The 26,096-nt window shown below is 50.0% G+C and overlaps 1 protein-coding gene across 2 annotated transcripts in view; it reads left to right on the top strand.

Annotated features, from left to right (window-relative positions):
* The first annotated feature begins 3,928 nt into the window (after window positions 1–3,928).
* slc6a17 (solute carrier family 6 member 17) overlaps window positions 3,929–26,096 on the top strand; it is an 82,460-nt gene continuing 60,292 nt past the window's right edge. For both annotated transcript variants that reach the window (XM_068057750.1, XM_068057749.1), the window contains exon 1: window positions 3,929–4,214. In XM_068057750.1, coding sequence (XP_067913851.1) covers window positions 3,929–4,214 — 286 coding nt within the window. The remainder of the gene's footprint in view (window positions 4,215–26,096) is intronic.

Raw genomic sequence — 26,096 nt, 5'->3', positions numbered from 1 at the left:
ATCCCTGTATCCCTCCTCCAAACTCAAACCCCATCCCTGTAACCCACTCCAAACTCAAACCCCATCCCTGTATCCCTCCTCCAAACACAAACCCCATCCCTGTAACCCACTCCAAACTCAAACCCCATACCTGTAACCCACTCCAAACTCAAACCCCATCCCTGTAACCCACTCCAAACACAAACCCCATCCCTGTAACCCCCACCAAACACAAACCCCATCCCTGTAACCCACTCCAAACTCAAACCCCATACCTGTAACCCACTCCAAACTCAAACCCCATCCCTGTAACCCACTCCAAACACAAACCCCATCCCTGTAACCCCCACCAAACTCAAACCCCATCCCTGTAACCCCCACCAAACACAAACCCCATCCCTGTAACCCACTCCAAACTCAAGCCCCATCCCTGTAACCCACTCCAAACACAAACCCCATCCCTGTAACCCCCACCAAACTCAAACCCCATCCCTGTCCGCTTCCTCCAAACTCAAACCCCATCCCTGTACCCCTCCTCCAAACACAAACCCCATCCCTGTAACCCCCGCCAAACACAAACCCCATCCTGTAACCCCCTCAAAACTCAAACCCCATCCCTCTAACCCCCTCCAAACACAAACCCCATCCCTGTAACCCCCACCAAACACAAACCCCATCCCTGTAACCCACTCCAAACTCAAACCCCATCCCTGTAACCCCCACCAAACACAAACCCCATCCCTGTAACCCCCACCAAACACAAACCCCATCCCTGTAACCCACTCCAAACTCAAACCCCATCCCTGTAACCCCCTCCAAACACAAACCCCATCCCTGTAACCCCCACCAAACACAAACCCCATCCCTGTAACCCACTCCAAACTCAAACCCCATCCCTGTAACCCACTCCAAACTCAAGCCCCATCCCTGTAACCCCCACCAAACACAAACCCCATCCCTGTAACCCCCACCAAACTCAAACCCCATCCCTGTCCGCTTCCTCCAAACTCAAACCCCATCCCTGTACCCCTCCTCCAAACACAAACCCCATCCCTGTACCCCTCCTCCAAACACAAACCCCATCCCTGTAACCCCCTCCAAACACAAACCCCATCCCTCTAACCCCCTCCAAACACAAACCCCATCCCTGTAACCCCCTCCAAACACAAACCCCATCCCTGTAACCCCCGCCAAACACAAACCCCATCCCTGTAACCCCCTCCAAACACAAACCCCATCCCTGCAACCCCCGCCAAACACAAACCCCATCCCTGTAACCCCCGCCAAACACAAACCCCATCCCTGTAACCCCCTCCAAACTCAAACCTCATCCCTGTAACCCCCTCCAAACACAAACCCCATCCCTGTAACCTCCTCCAAACACAAACCCCATCCCTGTAACCCCCTCCAAACACACACCCCTTCCCTGTAACCCCCTCCAAACACAAACCCCATCCCTGTAACCCCCTCCAAACACAACCCCATCCCTGTAACCCCCTCCAAACTCAAACCCCATCCCTGTAACCCCCGCCAAACACAAACCCCATCCCTGTAACCCCCTCCAAACTCAAACCCCATCCCTGTAACCCCCTCCAAACTCAAACCCCATCCATGTACGCTTCCTCCAAACTCAAACCCATCCCTGTATCCCTCCTGCAAACTCAAACCCCATCCCTGTAACCCCCTCAAAACTCAAACCCGATCCCTGTAACCCCCTCCTAACTCAAACCCCATCCCTGTACCCCTCCTCCAAACACAAAACCCATCCCTGTAACCCCCTCAAAACTCAAACCCCATCCCTGTAACCCCCGCCAAACACAAACCCCATCCCTGTAAACCCCTCCAAACCAAACCCCATCCCTGTATCCCTCCTCAAAACTCAAACCCCATCCCTGTACCCCTCCTCCAAACACAAACCCGATCCCTGTAACCCCCTCCAAACTCAAACCCCATCCCTGTACGCTTCCTCCAAACTCAAACCCCATCCCTGTAACCCCTCCAAACACAAACCCCATCCCTGTAACCCCCTCAAAACTCAAACCCCATCCCTGTACCCCTCCTCCAAACACAAACCCCATCCCTTTAACCCCCTCCAAACTCAAACCTCATCCCTGTACGCTTCCTCTAAACTCAAACCCCATCCCTGTATCCCTCCTCAAAACTCAAACCCCATCCCTGTACCTCTCCTCCAAACACAAACCCCATACCTGTAACCCCCTCCAAACACAAACCTCATCCCTGTACGCTTCCTCCAAACTCAAACCCCATCCCTGTCCCCCTCCTCCAAACACAAACCCCATCCCTGTACCCCTCCTCAAAACTCAAACCCCATCCCTGTACCTCTCCTCCAAATACAAACCCCATCCCTGTAACCCCCGCCAAACACAAACCCCATCCCTGTAACCCCCTCAAAACTCAAACCCCATCCCTGTATCCCTCCTCCAAACTCAAACCCCATCCCTGTACCCCTCCTCCAAACTCAAACCCCATCCCTGTACGCTTCTTCCAAACTCAACCCCATCCCTGTATCCCTCCTCCAAACTCAAACCCCATCCCTGTAACCCCCTCAAATCCCAAACCCCATCCCTGTACCCCTCCTCCAAACACAAACCCCATCCCTGTAACCCCCTCCAAACTCAAACCCCATCCCTGTACCCCTCCTCCAAACACAAACCCCATCCCTGTAACCCCCTCCAAACTCAAACCCCATCCCTGTACGCTTCCTCCAAACTCAAACCCCATCCCTGTATCCCTCCTCAAAACTCAAACCCCATCCCTGTACCCCTCCTCCAAACACAAACCCAATCCCTGTACGCTTCCTCCAAACTCAAACCCCATCCCTGTAACCCCCTCCAAACTCAAACCCTATCCCTGTACCCCTCCTCCAAACTCAAACCCCATCCCTGTACCCCTCCTCCAAACTCAAACCCCATCCCTGTACCCCTCCTCCAAACTTAAACCCCATCCCTGTATCCCTCCTCCAAACTCAAACCCCATCCCTGTACCCCTCCAAACTCAAACCCCTTCCCTGTACCCCTCCAAACTCAAATCCCATCCCTGTACCCCTCCTCCAAACTCAAACCTTATCCCTGTACCCCTCCTCCAAACTCAAACCCCATCCCTGTACCCCTCCAAACTCAAACCCCATCCCTGAACCCCTCCAAACTCAAACCCCATCCCTGTACCCCTCCTCCAAACTCAAATCCCATCCCTGTACCCCTCCTCCAAACTCAAACCCCATCCCTGTACCCCTCCTCCAAACTCAATCCCCATCCCTGTAACCCCCTCCAAACTCAACCCCATCCCTGTACCCCTCCTCCAAACTCAAACCCCATCCCTGTACCCCTCCTCCAAACTCAAACCCCATCCCTGTAACCCCCTCCAAACTCAAACCCCATCCCTGTACCCCTCCTCCAAACTCAAACCCCATCCCTGTACCCCTCCAAACTCAAACCCCATCCCTGTACCTTTCCTCCAAACTCAAACCCCATCCCTGTACCCCTCCTCCAAACACAAACCCCATCCCTGTACCCCTCCTCCAAACACAAACCCCATTCCTGTCCCCCTCCTCCAAACTCAAACCCCATCCCTGTACCTTTCCTCCAAACTCAAACCCCATCCCTTTACCCCTTCCTCCTCCCCCTCCAAATCACCACTGCAGGAGCTTTTCAGACATGAATCTCCCTTTTGCAATGCAGGCCGGCCGTTTTTAGGAAATCTGTTTTTCTTCTCGGATCTGTGGGATCTTTCGGGATCACTGTGGGGTCATATTCTCATAATTCTTCATTGGTGTCCTTGCTGAATGTGACTAACCTGTAATTATATTTGTAAATAGGACTTTCCAGGTGAAGACTACTAACTAGATCAACATCAGGAAGTCCAGAATATTCCAGAATCTCGAAATCTCTCTGCTCCGTTCTTTCTGGAAGTTTTCCTGTAGGTTTGCCCAATGCCGAAAAATAGTAAAGTCACACAGCGAGAGCACAGCAATGATGCTGTCACCGAGTCTGTTACTGACCTGTTGGCTGGGGAGGAACCCATCGACTACAAACACAGTGTGTTAAATGTAGGAGCAGTCCCGGGGAACAAGGAGAAGGTGACGGAGAATGTGACAGAGACTGATGATCGACCGGTATGGAACAATAAACTACAGTATATCCTGGCCCAGATTGGTTACTCGGTGGGACTGGGAAATGTCTGGCGCTTTCCCTACTTGTGTCAGAAAAATGGTGGAGGTAAGAAAGAGTTCACTCGTTTCATTAAGAGTTTTCAACTGCAGCCAAGAGCCAAAATCCCCGATAGCCATCTCCCCGTTTCCAGACTGTGTCAGGCTGAGGATCGAAATCACTGTGATTTAGGATGGGAGGGGCAGGAGGAGGTGGGGAGCAGCGTGGGAGGAGAGACTGAGGGATGTGGGAGGGGAGTCAGTTGGGGAGACTGAGGGAGGTGGGAGGGAAGACTGAGGGAGGTGGGTTGGAGATGGAGGGAGGTGCGGAGACTGAGGGAGGTGGGAGGGGAGACTGAGGGAGGTGGGAGGGGAGTCAGTTGGGGAGACTGAGGGATGTGGGAGGGGAGTCAGTTGGGGAGACTGAGGGAGGTGGGTTGGAGACTGAGGGAGGTGCAGAGACTGAGGGAGGTGGGAGGGGAGACTGAGGGAGGTGGGAGGGGAGTCAGTTGGGGAGACTGAGGGATGTGGGAGGGGAGACTGAGGGAGGTGGGAGGGGAGTCAGTTGGGGAGACTGAGGGATGTGGGAGGGGAGACTGAGGGATGTGGGAGGGAAGACTGAGGGAGGTGGATGGGGAGACTGAGGGAGGTGCGGAGACTGAGGGAGGTGGGAGGGGAGACAGGGAGGTGGGAGGGGAGTCAGTTGGGGAGACTGAGGTGGGAGGGAAGACTGAGGGAGGTGGGAGGGAAGACTGAGGGAGGTGGGGTGGGAGGGGAGACTGAGGGAGGTGGGAGGGGAGACTGAGGGAGGTGGGAGGGGAGTCAATTGGGGAGACTGAGGGAGGTGGGAGGGGAGACTGAGGGATGTGGGAGGGAAGACTGAGGGAGGTGGGGAGACTGAGGGAGGTGGGGAGACTGAGGGAGGTGGGAGGAGAGACTGAGGTATGTGGGAGGGAGGTGGGGTGACTGAGGGGGGTGGGAGGAGAGACTGAGGGAGGTGGGGAGACTGAGGGAGGTGGGGAGACTGAGGGAGGTGGGAGGAGAGACTGAGGGATGTGGGAGGGAGGTGGGGAGACTGAGGGGGGTGGATGGGGAGACTGAGGGAGGTGGGAGGGGAGACTGAGGGAGTTAGGGAGACTGAGGGATGTGGGAGGGGAGACTGAGGGATGTGGGAGGGAAGACTGAGGGAGGTGGGGAGACTGAGGGAGGTGGGGAGACTGAGGGAGGTGGGAGGAGAGACTGAGGTATGTGGGAGGGAGGTGGGGTGACTGAGGGGGGTGGGAGGAGAGACTGAGGGAGGTGGGGAGACTGAGGGAGGTGGGGAGACTGAGGGAGGTGGGAGGAGAGACTGAGGGATGTGGGAGGGAGGTGGGGAGACTGAGGGGGGTGGATGGGGAGACTGAGGGAGGTGGATGGGAGGCTGAGGGAGGTGGGAGGGGAGACTGAGGGAGGTGGAGAGACTGGGAGGTGGGATGGGAGGCTGAGGGAGGTGGGAGGGGGGAGGGGAGACTGAGGGAGGTGGAGAGACTGACGGAGGTGGGTGGGAAGACTGAGGGAGGGGAGACTGAGGGAGGTGGAGAGACTGAGGGAGGTGGGAGGTGGGTGGGAAGACTGAGGGAGGTGGGAGGGGGAGGATTTGTTGCTTGAAGGAAATAAGAGGAAATTTGAGAAGTAATGACCATAATAATATCAATAAAATAGAGACACAAGTAAGGACTGAAAGATGCTGGAGCTGAGAAAAATCATCAATCAGAACATTGTTGACCACTATTTAGATGTGGCTCATTGGATTTTAATTAGGAAGTAAAAATAAGTAATAGACACAGTTCTTGGTCATGTGATGTTAAAACCCATTCGCACAGCATATGTGTCAGTGAAACAGTAAGGCAATAAACAGGCTCTGAATGTTTTTCATTGTTGTGTGCTTTACTTCCCTGGTTACAGTGTTAGTTATTTGGCTAAAATAGTGAAAAGACTGGATTTAACCCTATGGAGACACCAGCAACACTGTCTGGAGAGGGGAGCTGTCCTGCTTAGCATGGTCAATCAGAATAGGCACTCGAGGACAGCCGAGGAAAACAAGCTGAACCAGTAATAAACATCTGCAACAGGCAAAGGGCAAGCAGCATCCAGTGCATTTGGGTGGGTAGGGGGTGGTGCACGTGTAAAGGATAGGACAATGAGGTACTTTTTAATGGCACAAGTCAGCTGGTCTGCAATAATCCATTCAGCTTCTGTATATCTGTGACTCATTGCTGAGTTAAATGTCACATTGGATTTCTGCTAAACTCCTTTTCCAGCTTTGTATTTGCCAAGAATTTCTACATCCACATTGATTAATGTTCTGAGATATATTAATGGATTAGCTGGGAAAACCAATTCTGTGTAAGGAGGCAGGAATTACTAGAAATAATTCCGGTTCTCACCTTTCTAGAAATAGGAGCAGGAGCAGGCCACATGGCCCCTCGAGCCTGCTCTGCAATTTAATAAGATCATAGCTCATCTCACAGAATCACAGAATTGTTAGAGTGCAGAAGGAGGCCATTCGTTCCATCGTGTCTGCACCAGCTCTCTGAAAGAGCAATTCACATAGTGCCATTCCCCCGCTTTCTCCCCTCAACCCTGCACATTCTTCCTTTTCATATAACAGTCTAATTCCTTTTTGAATGCTTCAATTGAATCTGCCTCCACCACGTTCTTAGGCAGCACATTCCAGACCTTAACCACTTGCTCATGAAACCTGTTTCCTCATGTCACTTTTGCTTCCCTTACCCATTAAGATCTGATCTTGGTCTCAGCTCTACTTTCTTGCCTATTCCCATAATCCTTGACTCCCTTGTCTATCTCTGTCTTAAATATATCCAATGACCCAGGCTGCACTGCTCTCTGGGGTAAATTCCAAACATTCACGACCTTCTAAGAGAAGAAATTCCTCCTCATCTCCATCTTAAGTGGGAGACCCCTTATTTTGAGACTACCCCCTAGTTCTAGATTCCCCCACGAGGGGACACATTCAGCATTTACCCTGTCAAGCCCCCTCAGAATTTTATATGTTTCAATAAGATCACCTGTCATTCTTCTTAACTCCAATGAGTAATAGACTCAACCTGCTCAACCTTTCCTCATAAGACAATTCCTTCATCCCAGGAATCAGCCTAGTGAACCTTCTTTGAACTGCTTCTAATGCAAGTATATCCCTCCTTCAGTAAGGAGACAAAAACTGTACACAGTACTCTAGTTGTGGCCTCACCAACATCCTCTATAGTTGTAGCAAGACTTCCTTACTTTTGTACTCCATTCCCTTTGCCTTCCTAATTACTTGCTGTACCTTGCATTCTAACCTTTTGTGATTTATGTACAAAGACACCCAGGTGCCTCTATACCACAGCATTCTGCAGAGTCTCTCCATGTAAATAATATTCTGCTTTTCTATTCTTCCTGCCAAAGTGGATAACCTCACATTTTCCCACATTATACTCCATCTGATAAATGTTTTCCCACTCACTTTACCTATACATATACCTTTGCACACTCTTTAGGCTGAGTTTTTCTTCGGGGGTGGGAAACAGGAGCTGGGTCTGTTTTCAGGTCCCAAACCCATCCCTGGAGGAAACAGTCACTCGTTGGGATTTTGATTGGGCGCCCTCTTACTTTGCATTGAAAGAGGTTTCCTGCCCAAGTTGGGGGGAGGGGTTCTTGAAGCTGGAGGGCCAATCAGATGCCTTGTACATTGAGAGGAGCAGCAGACGGTGATGGCAGGTAAGTAACAGAGAGGGCACTTCAACATGGAGGTGCCCTCTCACCAATTTTTTTAAATTAAATCTCTCCCTAACCTCTCAACATTTTCAAAGCTTTAATTTAAAAATGGTTCTTGCAGCCAGGTCACCACTGTGGGGTGTTGTGGGGTCAGGGGAGCGGGGTAGCAGCTGCTCCAGGTGGCCTGTGGTTGCTCTCACATTCAGGCAGGCAGGGAGGGCCTCTCGGCCTGCTTGGAGTGCTGCACCCCCCTCCCCACCCTGATCTGATGCTGGGAGGCCGTCTCCAGGCAGCTAAACTGGTTCTGCTGGTGTGGGGAACTGGAGGCTGACTGGAATTTGCCTTTAATTTGCTTTAACATGACTTGTTTGGGGGCAGGTAGCCCTGCTTGTCCTCATCCCATCTTCGCTAAAATGGCCGGCGCTGGGAACAGCGTAAGGGAAACTGGTATTCTGGCCGGTGCTGGTACTTCTGGGCCCCGTCTTCCTCTGTTCTCACCCCTAGCAGGGCCTGAAAATCCTACCGTTTATGTCCTCATCACAAATGGTTTCCCAACTATCTTTGTATCGTCAGCAAATTTGGCTACAATACACTTAGTCCCTTCATCCAACTCATTAATATAGATTGTAAATAGTTGAGGTCCCAGGTTTGACAATTCTGGGGTTTTTTGGGTTCCATGGTCAATGGCAAATGGGGATTGAGGAAGCAAAGAGGGGAAGTAACAGAGATTCTGTAATTGGGTGAAACCAAATTTTACTTGAAGGATTCTCCAGTGACCCGACACAACCTGGTCACCAGCACTGTACATTACTCATCACTGTCCATCGTGTATAACCTTCACAGGTCAGCCTCCATCTACCTGAGGGTCGAGATAAATTGTTCACTTCTTTTGCTCTCTGGATGTGGATGCTGAGGGCAAGGCCAGGGAGCAGGTAGAAAAGTGGAGTTAAAGCAGATCAGCCATGATGGTATTGAATGGTGGAGCAGGCTGTAGAGGCCGTATGGTCGACTCCTGCTGCTATTTCTTATGTCGTTATGGACTTCCCCTGGTTGCCCTGAAAAGTTTGCGGCCACTTTTTATGCTGGAAAGTGCTGAGGTGTATATGTATATGTTGGGTCTGAGCAGATTGTGCTAAAATTTCATGCCCCCCATGGCGATTGGCAAGACACACACTTTGGGAGGTAAAACAAGGTGCCAACCTCAGGAGCCAGTCAACCCCTTCAGGAGAAGGAGAGAGTTGGGAAGAAACTCTTAATAGAGAAACTATCAGTGGTGATTATAGTGATAATTCTCAATGGAAAGATGCTGAAAGGTCGATGAACAGAGAAATCTTAAGATTCAAATGCACAATTCTCTGAAGTGAGATTCAACCCTTGATGGATTTACAAGGCTATGGGGAAAGAACAGGGGAGTGGGACTAAATAGATAGCTCTTTCAAAGAGCCAGCACAGGCAGGATGGGCCGAATGGCCTCCTTTTGTGCTGTAAGATTCTGTAAAAGTATGAATGTAAGAAGATAAAACCATAAAATGGCAAATGGCATTTTGTTTGTACATAAACAAGGGCACAGAGTGCAAATAAACCGGTAAGAATGAATTTGTGTACGGAAATGGGGAGACAGTTGAGTCTGCAGTTTTGAGCCCATGATAGGAAGGACATTAAAGTCAGAGTGCGGAAAGTGTGGATTCTCCAGGATGATGCCAGGGATGGGAAAACTATAGTGAATAGGAGACATTAAAGATACTAGGATTGTTTCTACTGGAGCAAGTAAGGCTGACAGGAAATTTAATTGAGATTTTAAAATTCTGAATGGTTTTGATAGTTTTTCCCTGTTCACACTATTCCTTCTGGTCGGGGAGTCAGTGATGAGGAGTCATCAATTTAAAGTAATTGCTCGTGAGGAGAGAGTCAGAAAAATCTCTTCACTCAGTGAATATGAAATCCTTTGTTAAAGAGTGAGGTTGAGCCAGCGATGACTACAACTTTAAAGGGAATGTGAAATAAACCTGAGCAGAGGAAGAAACAGGGCTATGGGGAGAGAGTGGACAGTGGGATTAGTTTGGGATTGATGCGGGGCTCTGCGGAGAAAGTGGGGCAGTGGGATTAGTTAGGGAGTTGATACAGGGCTATTGGGAGAGAGTGGGGCAGTGGGATTAGTTTGGGATTGATACAGGGCTATTGGGAGAGAGTGGCACAGTGGGATTAGTTTGGGCTTGACACAGGGCTATAAGGAGAGAGGGGACAGTGGGATTAGTTTGGGATTGATACAGGGCTATAGGGAGAGAGGGGACAGTGGGATTAGTTTGGGATTGATACAGGGCTATGGGAAGAGAGCGGGACAGTGGGATTAGTTTGGGATTGATACAGGGCTATGGGGAGAGAGCGCGGCAGTGGGATTAGTTTTGGATTGATACGGGGCTATGGGGAGAGAGCAGGGCAGTGGGATTAGTTTGGGTCTGATAAAGGGCTATGGAAAGTGAGTGGGGCAGTGGGATTAGTTTGGGGATTGATACAGGGCTACGGGGAGAGAGTGGGGCAATGGAATTAGTTTGGGATTGATACAGGGCTATGGAAAGAGAGTGGGGCAGTGGGATTAGTTTGATGATTGTTACAGGGTATTGGGAGAGAGTGGACAGTGGGATTAGTTTGGGGATTGATACGGGGCTATGGGGAGAGAGTGGGGCAGTGGGATTAGTTTGGGGATTGATACAGGGCTATGGGACAGTGGGATTAGTTTGGGAATGATAAAGGGCTATGTGGAGAGAGTGGGGCAGTGGGATTAGTTTGATGATTGTTACAGGGTATTAGGAGAGAGTGGACAGTGGGATTAGTTTGGGGATTGATACAGGGCGATGGGGAGAGAGTGGGGCAGTGGGATTAGTTTGGGATTGATACAGGGCGATGGGGAGAGAGGGGACAGTGGGATTAGTTTGGGATTGATAAAGGGCTATGGGAAGAGAGCAGGGCAGTGGGATTTGTTTGGGGATTGATACAGGGCTATGGGGAGAGAATGCGGCCGTGGGATTAGTTTGGGGATTGATACAGGGCTACGGGGAGTGAGTGGGGCACTGGAACTGGTTTGGGATTGATATAGGGCTAAGGGGGGAGAGGGGGCAGGGGAACAGTTTAGGATTGATACAGGGCTATGGGGAGAGAGTGGGGCAGTGTGATTAGTTTGGGATTGATTCAGGGCTATGGGGAGAGAGTGGGGCAGTGGGATTAGTTTGGGGATTGATACAGGGCTATGCGGAGAGAGTGGGGCAGTGGGATTAGTTTGGGAATTGATACAGGGCTATGGGGAGAGAGCGGGGCAGTGGGATTAGTTTGGGGATTGATACAGGGCTATGGGGAGAGAGTGGGGCAGTGGAATTAGTTTGGGGATTGATACAGGGCTATGGGGACAGAGTGGGGCAGTGGGATTAGTTTGGGGATTGATACAGGGCTACGGGGAGAGAGTGGGGCAGTGGAATTAGTTTGGGGATTGATACAGGGCTATGGGGAGAGAGTGGGGCAGTGGAATTAGTTTGGGGATTGATACAGGGCTATGGGGAGAGAGTGGGGCAGTGGGATTAGTTTGGGGATTGATACAGGGCGATGGGGAGAGAGTGGGTCAGTGGGATTAGTTTGGGGATTGACACAGGGCTATGGGGAGAGAGTGGGGCAGTGGGATTAGTTTGGGAATGATAAAGGGCTATGTGGAGAGAGCAGGGCAGTGGGTTTAGTTTGGGGATTGATACAGGGCTATGGGGAGAGAGGGGACAGTGGAATTAGTTTGGGAATGATAAAGGGCTATGTGGAGAGAGCAGGGCAGTGGGATTAGTTTGGGGATTGATACAGGGCTATGGGGAGTGAGTGGGCCAGTGGGATTAGTTTGGGATTGATACAGGGCTATGGAAAGAGAGTGGGGCAGTGGGATTAGTTTGATGATTGTTACAGGGTATTGGGAGAGAGTGGACAGTGGGATTAGTTTGGGGATTGATACGGGGCTCTGGGGAGAGAGTGGGGCGGTGGGATTCGTTTGGGATTGATACAGGGCGATGGGGAGAGAGGGGACAGTGGGATTAGTTTGGGATTGATAAAGGGCTATGGGAAGAGAGCAGGGCAGTGGGATTTGTTTGGGGATTGATGCAGGGCTATGGGGAGAGAATGCGGCAGTGGGATTAGTTTGGGGATTGATACAGGGCTACGGGGAGTGAGTGGGGCAATGGAATTAGTTTGGGATTGATATAGGGCTAAGGGGGGAGAGGGGGCAGGGGAACAGTTTGGGATTGATACAGGGCTATGGGGAGAGAGTGGGGCAGTGTGATTAGTTTGGGATTGATACAGGGCTATGGGGAGAGAGTGGGGCAGTGGGATTTGTTTGGGGATTGATAGAGGGCTATGGGGAGAGAGAGGGGCAGTGGGATTAGTTTGGGAATTGATACAGGGTTATGGGGAGAGAGCGGGGCAGTGGGATTAGTTTGGGATTGATCCAGGGCTATTGGGAAAGAGTGGGGCAGTGGGATTAGTTTGGGGATTGATGCAAGCCTATGGGAAGAGAGCGGGGCAGTGGGATTAGTTTGGGGATTGATACAGGGCTATAGGGAGAGAGGGGACAGTGGGATTAGTTTGGGATTGATACAGGGCTATGGGAAGAGAGCGGGACAGTGGGATTAGTTTGGGATTGATACAGGGCTATGGGGAGAGAGCGCGGCAGTGGGATTAGTTTTGGATTGATACGGGGCTATGGGGAGAGAGCAGGGCAGTGGGATTAGTTTGGGTCTGATAAAGGGCTATGGAAAGTGAGTGGGGCAGTGGGATTAGTTTGGGGATTGATACAGGGCTACGGGGAGAGAGTGGGGCAATGGAATTAGTTTGGGATTGATACAGGGCTATGGAAAGAGAGTGGGGCAGTGGGATTAGTTTGATGATTGTTACAGGGTATTGGGAGAGAGTGGACAGTGGGATTAGTTTGGGGATTGATACAGGGCTATGGGGAGAGAGTGGGGCAGTAGGATTAGTTTGGGATTGATACAGGGCGATGGGGAGAGAGGGGACAGTGGGATTAGTTTGGGATTGATAAAGGGCTCTGGGGAGAGAGCAGGGCAGTGGGATTTGTTTGGGGATTGATACAGGGCTATGGGAAGAGAGCGGGACAGTGGGATTAGTTTGGGATTGATACAGGGCTATGGGGAGAGAGCGCGGCAGTGGGATTAGTTTTGGATTGATACGGGGCTATGGGGAGAGAGCAGGGCAGTGGGATTAGTTTGGGTCTGATAAAGGGCTATGGAAAGTGAGTGGGGCAGTGGGATTAGTTTGGGGATTGATACAGGGCTACGGGGAGAGAGTGGGGCAATGGAATTAGTTTGGGATTGATACAGGGCTATGGAAAGAGAGTGGGGCAGTGGGATTAGTTTGATGATTGTTACAGGGTATTGGGAGAGAGTGGACAGTGGGATTAGTTTGGGGATTGATACAGGGCTATGGGGAGAGAGTGGGGCAATGGATTTAGTTTGGGATTGATACAGGGTTTCGGGGGGAGAGGGGGCAGTGGGATTAATTTGGGATTGAGACAGGGCTATGGGAGAGAACAGGACGGTGGGATTAGTTTGGGATTGATACAGGGCTTTGGGAGAGAGGGGACAGTGGGATTAGTTTGGGTATGATAAAGGGCTATGGGGAGAGAGCAGGGCAGTGGGATTAGTTTGGGGATTGATACAGGGTATTGGGAGAGAGTGGACAGTGAGATTAGTTTGGGATTGATAAAGGGCTCTGGGGAGAGAATGCGGCAGTGTGATTAGTGTGGGGATTGATATATGGCGACGGGGAGTGAGTGGGGCAATGGAATTAGTTTGGGATTGATACAGGGCTATTGGAGAGAGGGGACAGTGGGATTAGTTTGGGATTGATACAGGGCTATGGGGAGAGAGTGTTGCAGTGGGATTAGTTCGGGATTGATACAGGGCTATGGGGAGAGAGTGGGACAGTGGGATTAGTTTGGGATTGATACAGGGCTATGGGGAGAGAGTGGGACAGTGGGATTAGTTCGGGATTGATACAGGGCTATGGGGAGAGAGTGGGACAGTGGGATTAGTTTGGGATTGATACAGGGCGATGGGGAGAGAGGGGACAGTGGGATTAGTTTGGGATTGATACAGGGCTATCGGGAGAGAGGCGTCAGTGGGATTAGTTTGGGATTGATACAGGGCTATGGGGAGAGAGTGTTGCAGTGGGATTAGTTTGGGATTGATACAGGGCTATGGGGAGAGAGTGTTGCAGTGGGATTAGTTTGGGATTGATACAGGGCTATGGCGAGAGAGTGTTGCAGAGGGATTAGTTTGGGGATTGATACAGGGCGATGGGGAGAGAGGGGACAGTGGGATTAGTTTGGGATTGATAAAGGGCTGTGGGAAGAGAGCAGGGCAGTGGGATTTGTTTGGGGATTGATACAGGGCTATGGGGAGAGAATGCGGCAGTGGGATTAGTTTGGGGATTGATACAGGGCTACGGGGAGTGAGTGGGGCAATGGAATTAGTTTGGGATTGATATAGGGCTATGGGGAGAGAGTGGGGCAGTGTGATTAGTTTGGGATTGATTCAGGGCTATTGGGAGAGAGTGGGGCAATGGGATTAGTTTGGGATTGATCCAGGGCGATGGGGAGAGTGGGGACAGTGGGATTAGTTTGGGATTGATAAAGGGCTCTGGGGAGAGAGCAGGGCAGTCAGATTTGTTTGGGGATTTATACATGGCTACGGGGAGTGAGTGGAGCAATGGAATTAGTTTGGGATTGATACAGGGCTTATGGGGGAGAGGGGGCAGTGGGATTAATTTGGGATTGAGACAGGGCTATGGGGAGAGAGAGGACGGTGGAATTAGTTTGGGATTGATACAGGGCTATGGGAGAGAACAGGACGGTGGGATTAGTTTGGGATTGATACAGGGCTATGGGGAGAGAGCGCGGCAGTGGGATTAGTTTGGGATTGATACAGGGCTATGGGGAGAGAGTGTTGCAGTGGGATTAGTTTGGGATTGATACAGGGCTATGGGGAGTGAGTGGGACAGTGGGATTAGTTTGGGATTGATACAGGGCTATGGAAAGAGAGTGTTGCAGTGGGATTAGTTTGGGATTGATACAGGGCGATGGGGAGAGAGGGGACAGTGGGATTAGTTTGGGATTGATAAAGGGCTATGGGAAGAGAGCAGGGCAGTGGGATTAGTTTGGGGATTGATACAGGGCTATGGGGAGTGAGTGGGGCAATGGAACCGGTTTGGGATTGATACAGGGCTAAGGGGGGTGAGGGGGCAGGGGAACAGTTTGGGATTTATACAGGGCTATGGGGAGAGAGTGGGGCAGTGTGATTAGTTTGGGATTGATTCAGGGCTATGGGGAGAGAGTGGGGCAGTGGGATTAGTTTGGGGATTGATACAGGGCTATGCGGAGAGAGTGGGGCAGTGGGATTAGTTTGGGAATTGATACAGGGCTATGGGGAGAGAGCAGAGCAGTGGAATTAGTTTGGGGATTGATACAGGGCTATGGGGAGAGAGTGGGGCAGTGGGATTAGTTTGGGGATTGATACAGGGCTATGGGGAGAGAATGGGGCAGTGGGATTAGTTTGGGGATTGATACAGGGCTATGGGGAGAGAGTGGGGCAGTGGGATTAGTTTGGGGATTGACACAGGGCTATGGGGAGAGAGTGGGGCAGTGGGATTAGTTTGGGAATGATAAAGGGCTATGTGGAGAGAGCAGGGCAGTGGGATTAGTTTGGGGATTGATACAGGGCTATGGGGAGTGCGTGGGCCAGTGGGATTAGTTTGGGGATTGATACAGGGCTACGGGGAGAGAGTGGGGCAATGGAATTAGTTTGGGATTGATACAGGGCTATGGAAAGAGAGTGGGGCAGTGGGATTAGTTTGATGATTGTTACAGGGTATTGGGAGAGAGTGGACAGTGGGATTAGTTTGGGGATTGATACGGGGCTCTGGGGAGAGAGTGGGGAGGTGGGATTCGTTTGGGATTGATACAGGGCGATGGGGAGAGAGGGGACAGTGGGATTAGTTTGGGATTGATAAAGGGCTATGGGAAGGGAGCAGGGCAGTGGGATTTGTTTGGGGATTGATACAGGGCTATGGGGAGAGAGTGGGGCAGTGGGATTAGTTTGGGGATTGATACAGGGCTATGGGGAGAGAGGGGACAGTGGGATTAGTTTGGGAATGATAAAGGGCTATGTGGAGAGAGCAGGGCAGTGGGATTAGTTTGGCGATTGATACAGGGCTACGGGGAGTGAGTGGGGCAATGGAATTCGTTTGGGATTGATATAGGGCGATGGGGAGAGAGTGGGGCAGTGTGATTAGTTTGGGATTGATACAGGGCGATGGGGAGAGAGTGGGGCAGTGTGATTAGTTTGGGATTGATACAGGGCGATGGGGAGAGAGTGGGGCAGTGGGATTAGTTTGGGGATTGATTCAGGGCGATGGGGAGAGAGTGGGGCAGTGGGGTTAGTTTGGGATTGATACAGGGCGATGGGGAGAGAGTGGGGCAGTGGGATTAGTTTGGGGATTGATTCAGGGCGATGGGGAGAGAGTGGGGCAGTGGGATTAGTTTGGAGATTGATACAGGGCTATGGGGGGTGAGTGAGGCAGTGGGATTAGTTTGGGGATTGATACAGGGCTACGGGGAGAGAGTGGGGCAATGGAATTAGTTTGGGATTGATACAGGGTATTGGGAGAGAGTGGACAGTGGGATTAGTTTGGGGATTGATAAGGGGCTATGGGGAGAGAGTGGGGCAGTGGGATTAGTTTGGGATTGATACAGGGTTTAGCGGGGAGAGGGGGCAGTGGGATTAATTTGGGATTGATACAGGGCCATGGGGAGAGAGTGGACGGTGGAATTAGTTTGGGATTGATACAGGGCTATGGGAGAGAACAGGACGGTGGGATTAGTTTGGGATTGATACAGGGCTATGGGGAGAGAGGGGACAGTGGGATTAGTTTGGGTATGATAAAGGGCTATGGGGAGAGAGCAGGGCATTGGGATTAGTTTGGGGATTGATACAGGGCTATGGGGAGTGAGTGGGGCAGTGGGATTAGTTTGGGGATTGATTCAGGGCGATGGGGAGAGAGTGGGGCAGTGGGATTAGTTTGGGATTGGTACAGGGCGATGGGGAGAGAGTGGGGCAGTGGGATTAGTTTGGGATTGATACAGGGTGATGGGGAGAGAGTGGGGCAGTGGGATTAGTTTGGGGATTGATTCAGGGCGATGGGGAGAGAGTGGGGCAGTGGGATTAGTTTGGGATTGATACAGGGCGATGGGGAGAGAGTGGGGCAGTGGGATTAGTTTGGGGATTGATTCAGGGCGATGGGGAGAGAGTGGGGCAATGGAATTAGTTTGGGATTGATACAGGGTATTGGGAGAGAGTGGACAGTGGGATTAGTTTGGGGATTGATACGGGGCTATGGGGAGAGAGTGGGGCAGTGGGATTAGTTTGGGATTGATACAGGGCTATGGGGAGAGAGTGGACGGTGGAATTAGTTTGGGATTGATACAGGGCTATGGGAGAGAACAGGACGGTGGGATTAGTTTGGGATTGATACAGGGCTATGGGGAGAGAGGGGACAGTGGGATTAGTTTGGGTATGATAAAGGGCTATGGGAAGAGAATGGGGCAGTGGGATTAGTTTGGGATTGATACAGGGCTATGGGGAGAGAGGGGACAGTGGGATTAGTTTGATGATTGTTACAGGGTATTGGGAGAGAGTGGACAGTGGGATTAGTTTGGGGATTGATACAGGGCTGTGGGGAGAGAATGCGGCAGTGGGATTAGTTTCGGGGTTGATACATGGTTACGGGGAGTGAGTGGGGCAATGGAATTAGTTTGGGATTGATACAGGGCTATGGGGAGAGAGTGGGACAGTGGGGTTCGTTTGGGATTGATACAGGGCTATGGGGAGAGAGTGTTGCAGAGGGATTAGTTTGGGATTGATACAGGGCTATCGGGAGAGAGGCGTCAGTGGGATTAGTTTGGGATTGATACAGGGCTATGGGGAGAGAGTGTTGCAGTGGGATTAGTTTGGGATTGATACAGGGCTATGGGGAGAGAGTGTTGCAGAGGGATTAGTTTGGGGATTGATACAGGGCTATGGGGAGAGAGGGGACAGTGGGATTTGTTTGGGATTGATACAGGGCTATGGGAAGAGAGCGGGGCAGTTGGATTCGTTTGGGGATTGATACAGGGCTATGGGGAGAGAGTGGGGCAGTGGAATTAGTTTGGGATTGATACAGGGCTATTGGGAGAGAGCGGGGCAGTGGGATTAGTTTGGGATTGATACAGGTCTATGGGGAGAGAGTGGGGCAGTGGGATTAGTTTGGGATTGATACAGGGCTATGGGGAGAGAGTGTTGCAGAGGGATTAGTTTGGGATTGATACAGGGCTATGGGGAGAGAGTGTTGCAGAGGGATTAGTTTGGGGATTGATACAGGGCTATGGGGAGAGAGGGGACAGTGGGATTTGTTTGGGATTGATACAGGGCTATGGGAAGAGAGCGGGGCAGTGGGATTCGTTTGGGGATTGATACAGGGCTATGGGGAGAGAGTGGGGCAGTGGAATTAGTTTGGGATTGATACAGGGCTATTGGGAGAGAGCGGGGCAGTGGGATTAGTTTGGGATTGATACAGGTCTATGGGGAGAGAGTGGGGCAGTGGGATTAGTTTGGGATTGATACAGGACTATGGGGAGAGAGCGGGTAAATGGAATTAGTTTGGGATTGATACAGGGCTATGGGGAGAGAACGGGGCAATGGAATTAGTTTGGGGATTGATACAGGGTTATGGGGAGAGAGCGGGGCAGTGGGATTAGTTTGGGATTGATACAGGGCTATGGGGACAGAGCGGGGCAGTGGGATTAGTTTGGGATTGATACAGGGCTATGGGGAGAGAGTGGGGCAGTGGGATTAGTTTGGGTTTGATACAGGGCTATGGGGAGAAAGGATAAATAGAGGTGGAAGTTTTAGACAAGAGACAATTATGGGAGTTGTTTGTCATTTTGCTGCTCCTCCTTTGCTTTCTATTGCAGCTGGGCACCACTCTAATTAAAGTTCAGTGTCTCATCATGTGCTTTTATGCATCTGTAACTGAGATTTCCTCACTGTTGGGTGCCTGAATGTTTCCCAACCTTCTGGGAACGTTCTGCATACAATCTGAGCACTAAATATTTTGAAAAATTCCTGTTGCAAGGTTTTGTGCTGTTCTCTTCCATCGCTCATCAGGTATACCGTTTTGGATACTGTTGCGGGGGACGACTTACCAGGGGTAAGCAATGGGGTACAGGTATCTGGCACAGAGTCTGTCCCTGTTGCTCAGAAGGGAAAGGGGAAGAGGAGCAGAGCATTAGTCATTGGGGACTCCATAGTTAGGGGAACAGATAGGAGGTTCTGTGGGAACGAGAGAGACTCACGGTTGGTGTGTTGCCTCCCAGGTGCCAGGGTTCGTGATGTCTCGGATCGTGTTTTTGGGATCCTTAAGGGGGAGGGGGAGCAGCCCCAAGTCGTGGTCCACATAGGCACCAACGACATAGGTAGGAAGAGAGATGGGGATTTAAGACAGAAATTCAGAGATCTAGGGTGGAAGCTTAGAGCGAGAACAAACAGAGTTGTTATCTCTGGGTTGTTGCCCGTGCCACGTGATAGCGAAGCGAGGAATAGGGAGAGAGAGGAGTTGAACACGTGGCTGCAGAGATGGTGCAGGAGGGAGGGTTTTGGTTTCCTGGATAATTGGGGCTCTTTCTGGGGTAGGTGGGACTTCTACAAACAGGATGGTCTTCACCTGAACCAGAGGGGTACCAATATCCTGGGGGGGAGATTTGTTAGTGCTCTTCGGGGGGGTTTAAACTAATTCAGCAGGGGAATGGGAACCTAAAATGTAGTGCCAGTGTACAGGATGTTGAGAGTAGTGAGGTCAGGGATAAGGTTACAAGGACGCAAGAGGGCACTGGCAAGCAAGAACCTGGTTTAAAGTGTGTCTACTTCAACGCCAGGAGCATCCGGAATAAGGTGGGTGAGCTTGCAGCATGGGTTGGTACCTGGGATCTCGATGTAGTGGCCATTTCGGAGACATGGGTAGAGCAGGGGCAGGAATGGATGTTGCAGGTTCCGGGATTTAGATGTTTCAGTAAGAACAGAGAAGATGGTAAAAGAGGGGGGAGTGTGGCATTGTTAATCAAGGAGAGTATTACAGCGACAGAAAGGACGTTTGAGGACTCGTCTACTGAGGTAGTATGGGCCGAGGTTAGAAACAGGAGAGGTAAGGTCACCCTGTTGGGAGTCTTTTATAGACCTCCAAATAGTTCCAGAGATGTAGAGGAAAGGATAGCGAAGATGATTCTCGACAGGAGCGAGAGTAACAGGGTAGTTGTTATGGGGGACTTTAACTTTCCAAATATCGACTGGAAATACTATAGTTCGAGTACTTTAGATGGGTCAGTTTTTGTCCAGTGTGTGCAGGAGGGTTTTCTGACACAGTATGTAGACAGGCCAACCAGGGGCGATGCCACATTGGATTTGGTACTGGGTAATGAACCCGGCCAGGTGTTAGATTCAGATGTAGGTGAGCACTTTGGTGATAGTGATCACAATTCGGTTAGGTTTACCTTAGTGATGGGCAGGGACAGGTATATACCGCAGGGCAAAAATTATAGCTGGGGGAAAGGAAATTATGATGCGATGAGGCAAGATTTAGGATGCGTAGGATGGGGAAGGAAACTGCAGGGGATGGGAACAATCGAAATGTGGAGCTTATTCAAGGAGCAGCTACTGCGTGTCCTTGATAAGTATGTACCTGTGAGGCAGGGAGGAAGTTGTCGAGCGAGGGAGCCGTGGTTTACTAAAGAAGTTGAAGCGCTTGTCAAGAGGAAGAAGAAGGCTTATGTTAGGATGAGACGTGAAGGCTCAGTTAGGGCGCTTGAGAGTTACAAGCTAGCCAGGAAGGATCTAAAGGGAGAGCTAAGAAGAGCAAGGAGAGGACACGAGAAGTCATTGGCGGATAGGATCAGGGAAAACCCTAAGGCTTTCTATAGGTATATCAGGAATAAAAGAATGACTGGAGTTAGATTAGGGCCAATCAAGGATAGTAGTGGGAAGTTGTGTGTGGAATCAGAGGAGATAGGGGAAGTGTTAAATGAATATTTTTCGTCAGTATTTACAGTAGAGAAAGAAAATGTTGTCGAGGAGAATACTGAGATTCAGGCTACTAGGCTAGATGGGATTGAGGTTCACAAGGAGGAGGTGTTATCAATTTTGGAAAGTGTGAAAATTGATAAGTCCCCTGGGCCAGATGGGATTTATCCTAGGATTCTCTGGGAAGCTAGGGAGGAGATTGCAGAGCCTTTGTCCTTGATCTTTATGTCGTCATTGTCGACAGGAATAGTGCCGGAAGACTGGAGGATAGCAAATGTTGTCCCCTTGTTCAAGAAGGGGAGTAGAGACAGCCCTGGTAATTATAGACCTGTGAGCCTTACTTCGGTTGTGGGTAAAATGTTGGAAAAGGTTATAAGAGACAGGATTTATAATCATCTTGAAAAGAATACGTTCATTAGCGATAGTCAGCACGGTTTTGTGACGGTTTGGTCGTGCCTCACAAACCTTATTGAGTTTTTCGAGAAGGTGACCAAACAGGTGAATGAGGGTAAAGCAGTGGATGTGGTGTATATGGATTTCAGTAAGGCGTTTGATAAGGTTCCCCATGGTAGGCTATTGCAGAAAATACGGAAGTATGGCGTTGAAGGTGATTTAGAGCTTTGGATCAGAAATTGGGTCGCTGAAAGAAGACAGAGGGTGGTGGTTGATGGCAAATGTTCATCCTGGAGTTTAGTTACTAGTGGTGTACCGCAAGGATCTGTTTTGGGGCCACTGCTGTTTGTCATTTTCATAAATGACCTGGAAGAGGGTGTAGAAGGGTGGGTTAGTAAATTTGCGGATGACACGAAGGTCGGTGGAGTTGTGGATAGTGCCGAAGGATGTTGTAGGGTACAGAGGGACATAGATAGGCTGCAGAGCTGGGCTGAGAGATGGCAAATGGAGTTTAATGTGGAAAAGTGCGAGGTGATTCACTTTGGAAGGAGTAACAGGAATGCAGAGTACTGGGCTAATGGGAAGATTCTTGGTAGTGTAGATGAACAGAGATCTTGGTGTCCAGGTACATAAATCCCTGAAGGTTGCTACCCAGGTTAATAGGGCTGTTAAGAAGGCATATGGTGTGTTAGCTTTTATTAGTAGGGGGATTGAGTTTCAGAGCCACGAGGTCATGATGCAGCTGTACAAAACTCTGGTGAGACCGCACCTGGAGTATTGCGTGCAGTTCTGGTCACCGCATTATAGGAAGGATGTGGAAGCTATGGAAAGGGTGCAGAGGAGATTTACTAGGATGTTGCCTGGTATGGAGGGAAGGTCTTACGAGGAAAGGCTGAGGGACTTGAGGTTGTTTTCGTTGGAGAGAAGGAGGAGGAGAGGTGACTTAATAGAGACATATAAGATAATCAGAGGGTTAGATAGGGTGGATAGTGAGAGTCTTTTTCCTCGGATGGTGATGGCAAACACGAGGGGACATAGCTTTAATTTGAGGGGTGATAGATATAGGACAGATGTCAGAGGTAGTTTCTTTACGCAGAGAGTAGTAGGGGCGTGGAACGCCCTGCCTGCAACAGTAGTAGACTCGCCAACTTTAAGGGCATTTAAGTGGTCATTGGATAGACATATGGATGAAAATGGAATAGTGTAGGTCAGATGGTTTCACAGGTCGGCGCAACATCGAGGGCCGAAGGGCCTGTACTGCGCTGTAATATTCTAATTCTAATTCTAATTCATCTGTTTGTGTGCTCCTGTTATCGCTGGAATTGCAGGGCAGAGAGGCTGCAATGCCTTTCATTAGTCTCGGGTACAGCCTTTCCACTGGGCTTAGCTTCATGTTGTGGTCTGTCTGTATCCTTTTCTATTCCTCCTTTTCGATATTTATCCAGTTCCTCTTTTTGACATTCACATTCAATAACGGCGTGCTGAAGTATTCCCATCTTAATAATGGTTCATTTAGGTAAAAAGCATCTTGTAACTTCCTTCTTTGCTCATCCTCAGTCTGTGCCCTGTTACTGATGCCCTGACCACTGGATTGCTGTCACAATTCACCTGGTCCAAACATTCAGAATATTAAAAAACCTGCGTTTGATTTCCCCCTTAACCTTCTCTTTTCCAGTGAAAAGTGCCACATGTTTTCATACCTTTGGTCATTAGTACAATTTCTCATTCTTAATCTCATTCTTGTAAATCTTCACTGTCCTGTTTTTGCTTCATTTTCAAATCCCTCCATGGCCTCAGCTCTCCCGATCTCTGTAATCTCTCAAACCCCACCCTTCTGAGATGCTGGTGCTCCTTAAATTCTGGCCTCTTGTGCATCCCCAATTTTTAACTACTCCACCATTAGTGGCTGTGTGTTCAGCTGCTGAAGCTCTGTGTTCTGGAATTACCTCCTTAAACCTTTCCACCCCTCTCTCCTCACTTAAGATGCTCCTTAAAATGTACCTCTTTGACAAAACATTTGATCATCTGCCATAATATCTCCTTATGTGACTCGCTGTAAAGATTTTTTGATCACGCTCCTGTGAAATGCCTTTGAATGTTTCGCTACATTAAAGCCTTGTATAAATGTGTGTTGTAGCTGCTACAACAATATCCTTCCTGTAATGGGAAGCCCTGAACTGCACACAGTCCTCCAGCTGGGACCTAAACAGTGTTACACAGAATGGCCGGTTTATAAATGCAAATGGGCAGCCCCCATTTCTCAGGTAACTGATGGATGTTGTAGGGTTCATTTCTGGTGTGTGCATGCACTCGTACTGCACTGGTTCTGTGCTGCACTGTAGTCGGCTATGATACCTGAAACAGGTGTTGGGCCCATTGATGATGCTGATCGAGATCCTAATGCCTATTTCAGGCCCATTCCCACATTGGTGGGCATTTGCCTTGTCAGCTGTGGTCAGTTTTCTCAACTGCAGAGCATTCAAAGACACCACTTGTAAAAGAAAGCAAGTCCAGTAGGCAGGCTGAGCAGGGGCAGGACAGGAAGCGTGGAAGGTCTGGTAGGTTAAACTGCATTTACTTTAATGCAAGAAGCCTTACAGGTAAGGCAGATGAACTCAGAGCATGGATCAGTACATGGGACTGTGATATTATAGCTATTACGGAAATGTGGTTGAGGGATGGGCAGGACTGGCAGCTCAATGTTCCGGGGTACCGATGCTTCCGGCATGACATAGATGGAGGTAAGAGAGGAGGGGGAAGTTGCACTATTGATTAGGGAGGACATCACGGCCAAGGATATACCAGGCGGAACGTCCAGCGAGGCCATATGGGTAGAACTTAGAAATAAGAAAGGGGTGATCACTTTGATGGGATTATACTATGGGTCCCCCAATAGTCAGAGGGAATTGGAGGAGCATATATGTAGGGAAATCACAGATAGGTGTAGGAATTATAGAGTTGTAGTAGTAGGTGATTTTAACTTCCCTAATATTGACTGGGACTGCCTTAGTGCTAAGGAATCAGTTGGGGAAGAATTTGTTAAGTGTGTCCAGGATAGTTTTCTGAAGCAGTATGTGGATGGTCCAACTTGAGAAGGGGCTACACTCGACCTCCTCTTAGGAAATGAGGATGGGCAGGTGGTTGATGCGTCAGTGGGGGAGCACTTTGGGACCAGTGACCGTAACTCTATTAGTTTCAAGATAGTTATGGAAAAGGATAGGACTGGTCCTCAGGTTGAAGTCCGAAATTGGGGGAAGGCTAATTTCGATGGCATCAGACAGGAACTCTCAAAAGTTGAATGGGAGAGGCTGTTTACAGGTAAAGGGACACCTGGCAAGTGGGAGGCTTTTAAAAGTGAGATGGGAAGAGTTCAGGGCTGGCATGTTCCTGTTAGAAGGAAGGGCAAGGCTGGCAAGTTTAGGGAACCTTGGCTGACGAGGGATATTGAGGATCTGGTCCGGACAAAGAAGGAGGCATACGTCAGGTATAGGCAGCTGGGATCAAGCGAGTCCCTCGAGGAGTATAGGGGATGTAGGACTACACTTAAGAAGGAAATTAGGAGGGCGAAAAGGGACCATGAGATTTCCCTGGCAGATAAGATAAAGGAGAATCCTAAAAGATTCTATAAGTATATTCAGAGTAAAAGGGTAGCGAGGCAGAGAGTAGGTCCCCTTAAGGATCAGTGTGGTAACCTATGTGTGGAGCCACGGGAAATGGGCAAGGTCTTAAATGTATATTTCTCATCTGTATTTACCGTGGCGAAGGTCATGGAAGCTCGTGAGTTCAAGGGAGGGAACAGCGATATCCTGGAGCACATCAACATTACAAAGGAGGAGGGTGCCCAATCATGAGGGCCCTCCCTTCCCCAGGCCACCAGGGAGCTGCCTGCTTTTGTCAGGTGGCTTCTCTTGGGCCTGGGCCGCCCGCTTGCCATGAGTAAAATCCCTGTGGCGGTGGGCGGAGGCCCTTAGGTGGCCACTTAAGGGCTTTGATTGGCCTGGGGCGGGCGGGCTGTTTTTCGCCACCGCCGCCCTGTGTAAAGTGGCAGCAGAGGCGGGACCGGGTTGCGAAAGGTCCCCCGAGCCTCCCGCTCCATTTTACACCCCCCACCACCACCTTCCCGCTCTTTGAGGGGCCGTAAAATTCCGGCCCAGTTGTTAAAGGGCTGATTGAGGCTGCAAGCCAAAAGGGTAAATATATTTTTTACTTGCTTGAATGTTGAGACAGAAGGGACAGGCTTGGCTGCTCCAAACTCCACAATGAAATTGTGGCAAATGTTCGCCTCTCTATATATGAAATATATTTAGAATGGGTGTGTTAACTGTTGAATGAATTTGCCAGTAATTTTTACTTTGAACATTTTATCCTAGTGTTGCTGCTCTCATTGCTGGAGCTGTTTCACTTGGAGCTAAAGAGCAGCTATTAATCTGAATAATAGCCTGCTTCATGCTTGTCTAACTTTCTATTTCAGTGACTCCTTTGCAATGCCAACATAAATTGATTTAAATTCATCATTTCAACCTCTCTCGCTCCCTGGTTAAGGGAAGAAATAACTAAATCAGAAATCCAGGTTGCACCTGTGTTTGACCCCAGACTATGAATGAACTGATCTCTGCCTGGACCCCACAATCAGTCTCTACACCCCTTGCTTAGAAAAG

This window comes from Heterodontus francisci, chromosome 25 (assembly GCF_036365525.1).
Source record: "Heterodontus francisci isolate sHetFra1 chromosome 25, sHetFra1.hap1, whole genome shotgun sequence".
In the NCBI taxonomy this organism is placed as follows: domain Eukaryota; kingdom Metazoa; phylum Chordata; class Chondrichthyes; order Heterodontiformes; family Heterodontidae; genus Heterodontus; species Heterodontus francisci.
This window is presented reverse-complemented; position numbering and strand designations above follow the sequence as displayed.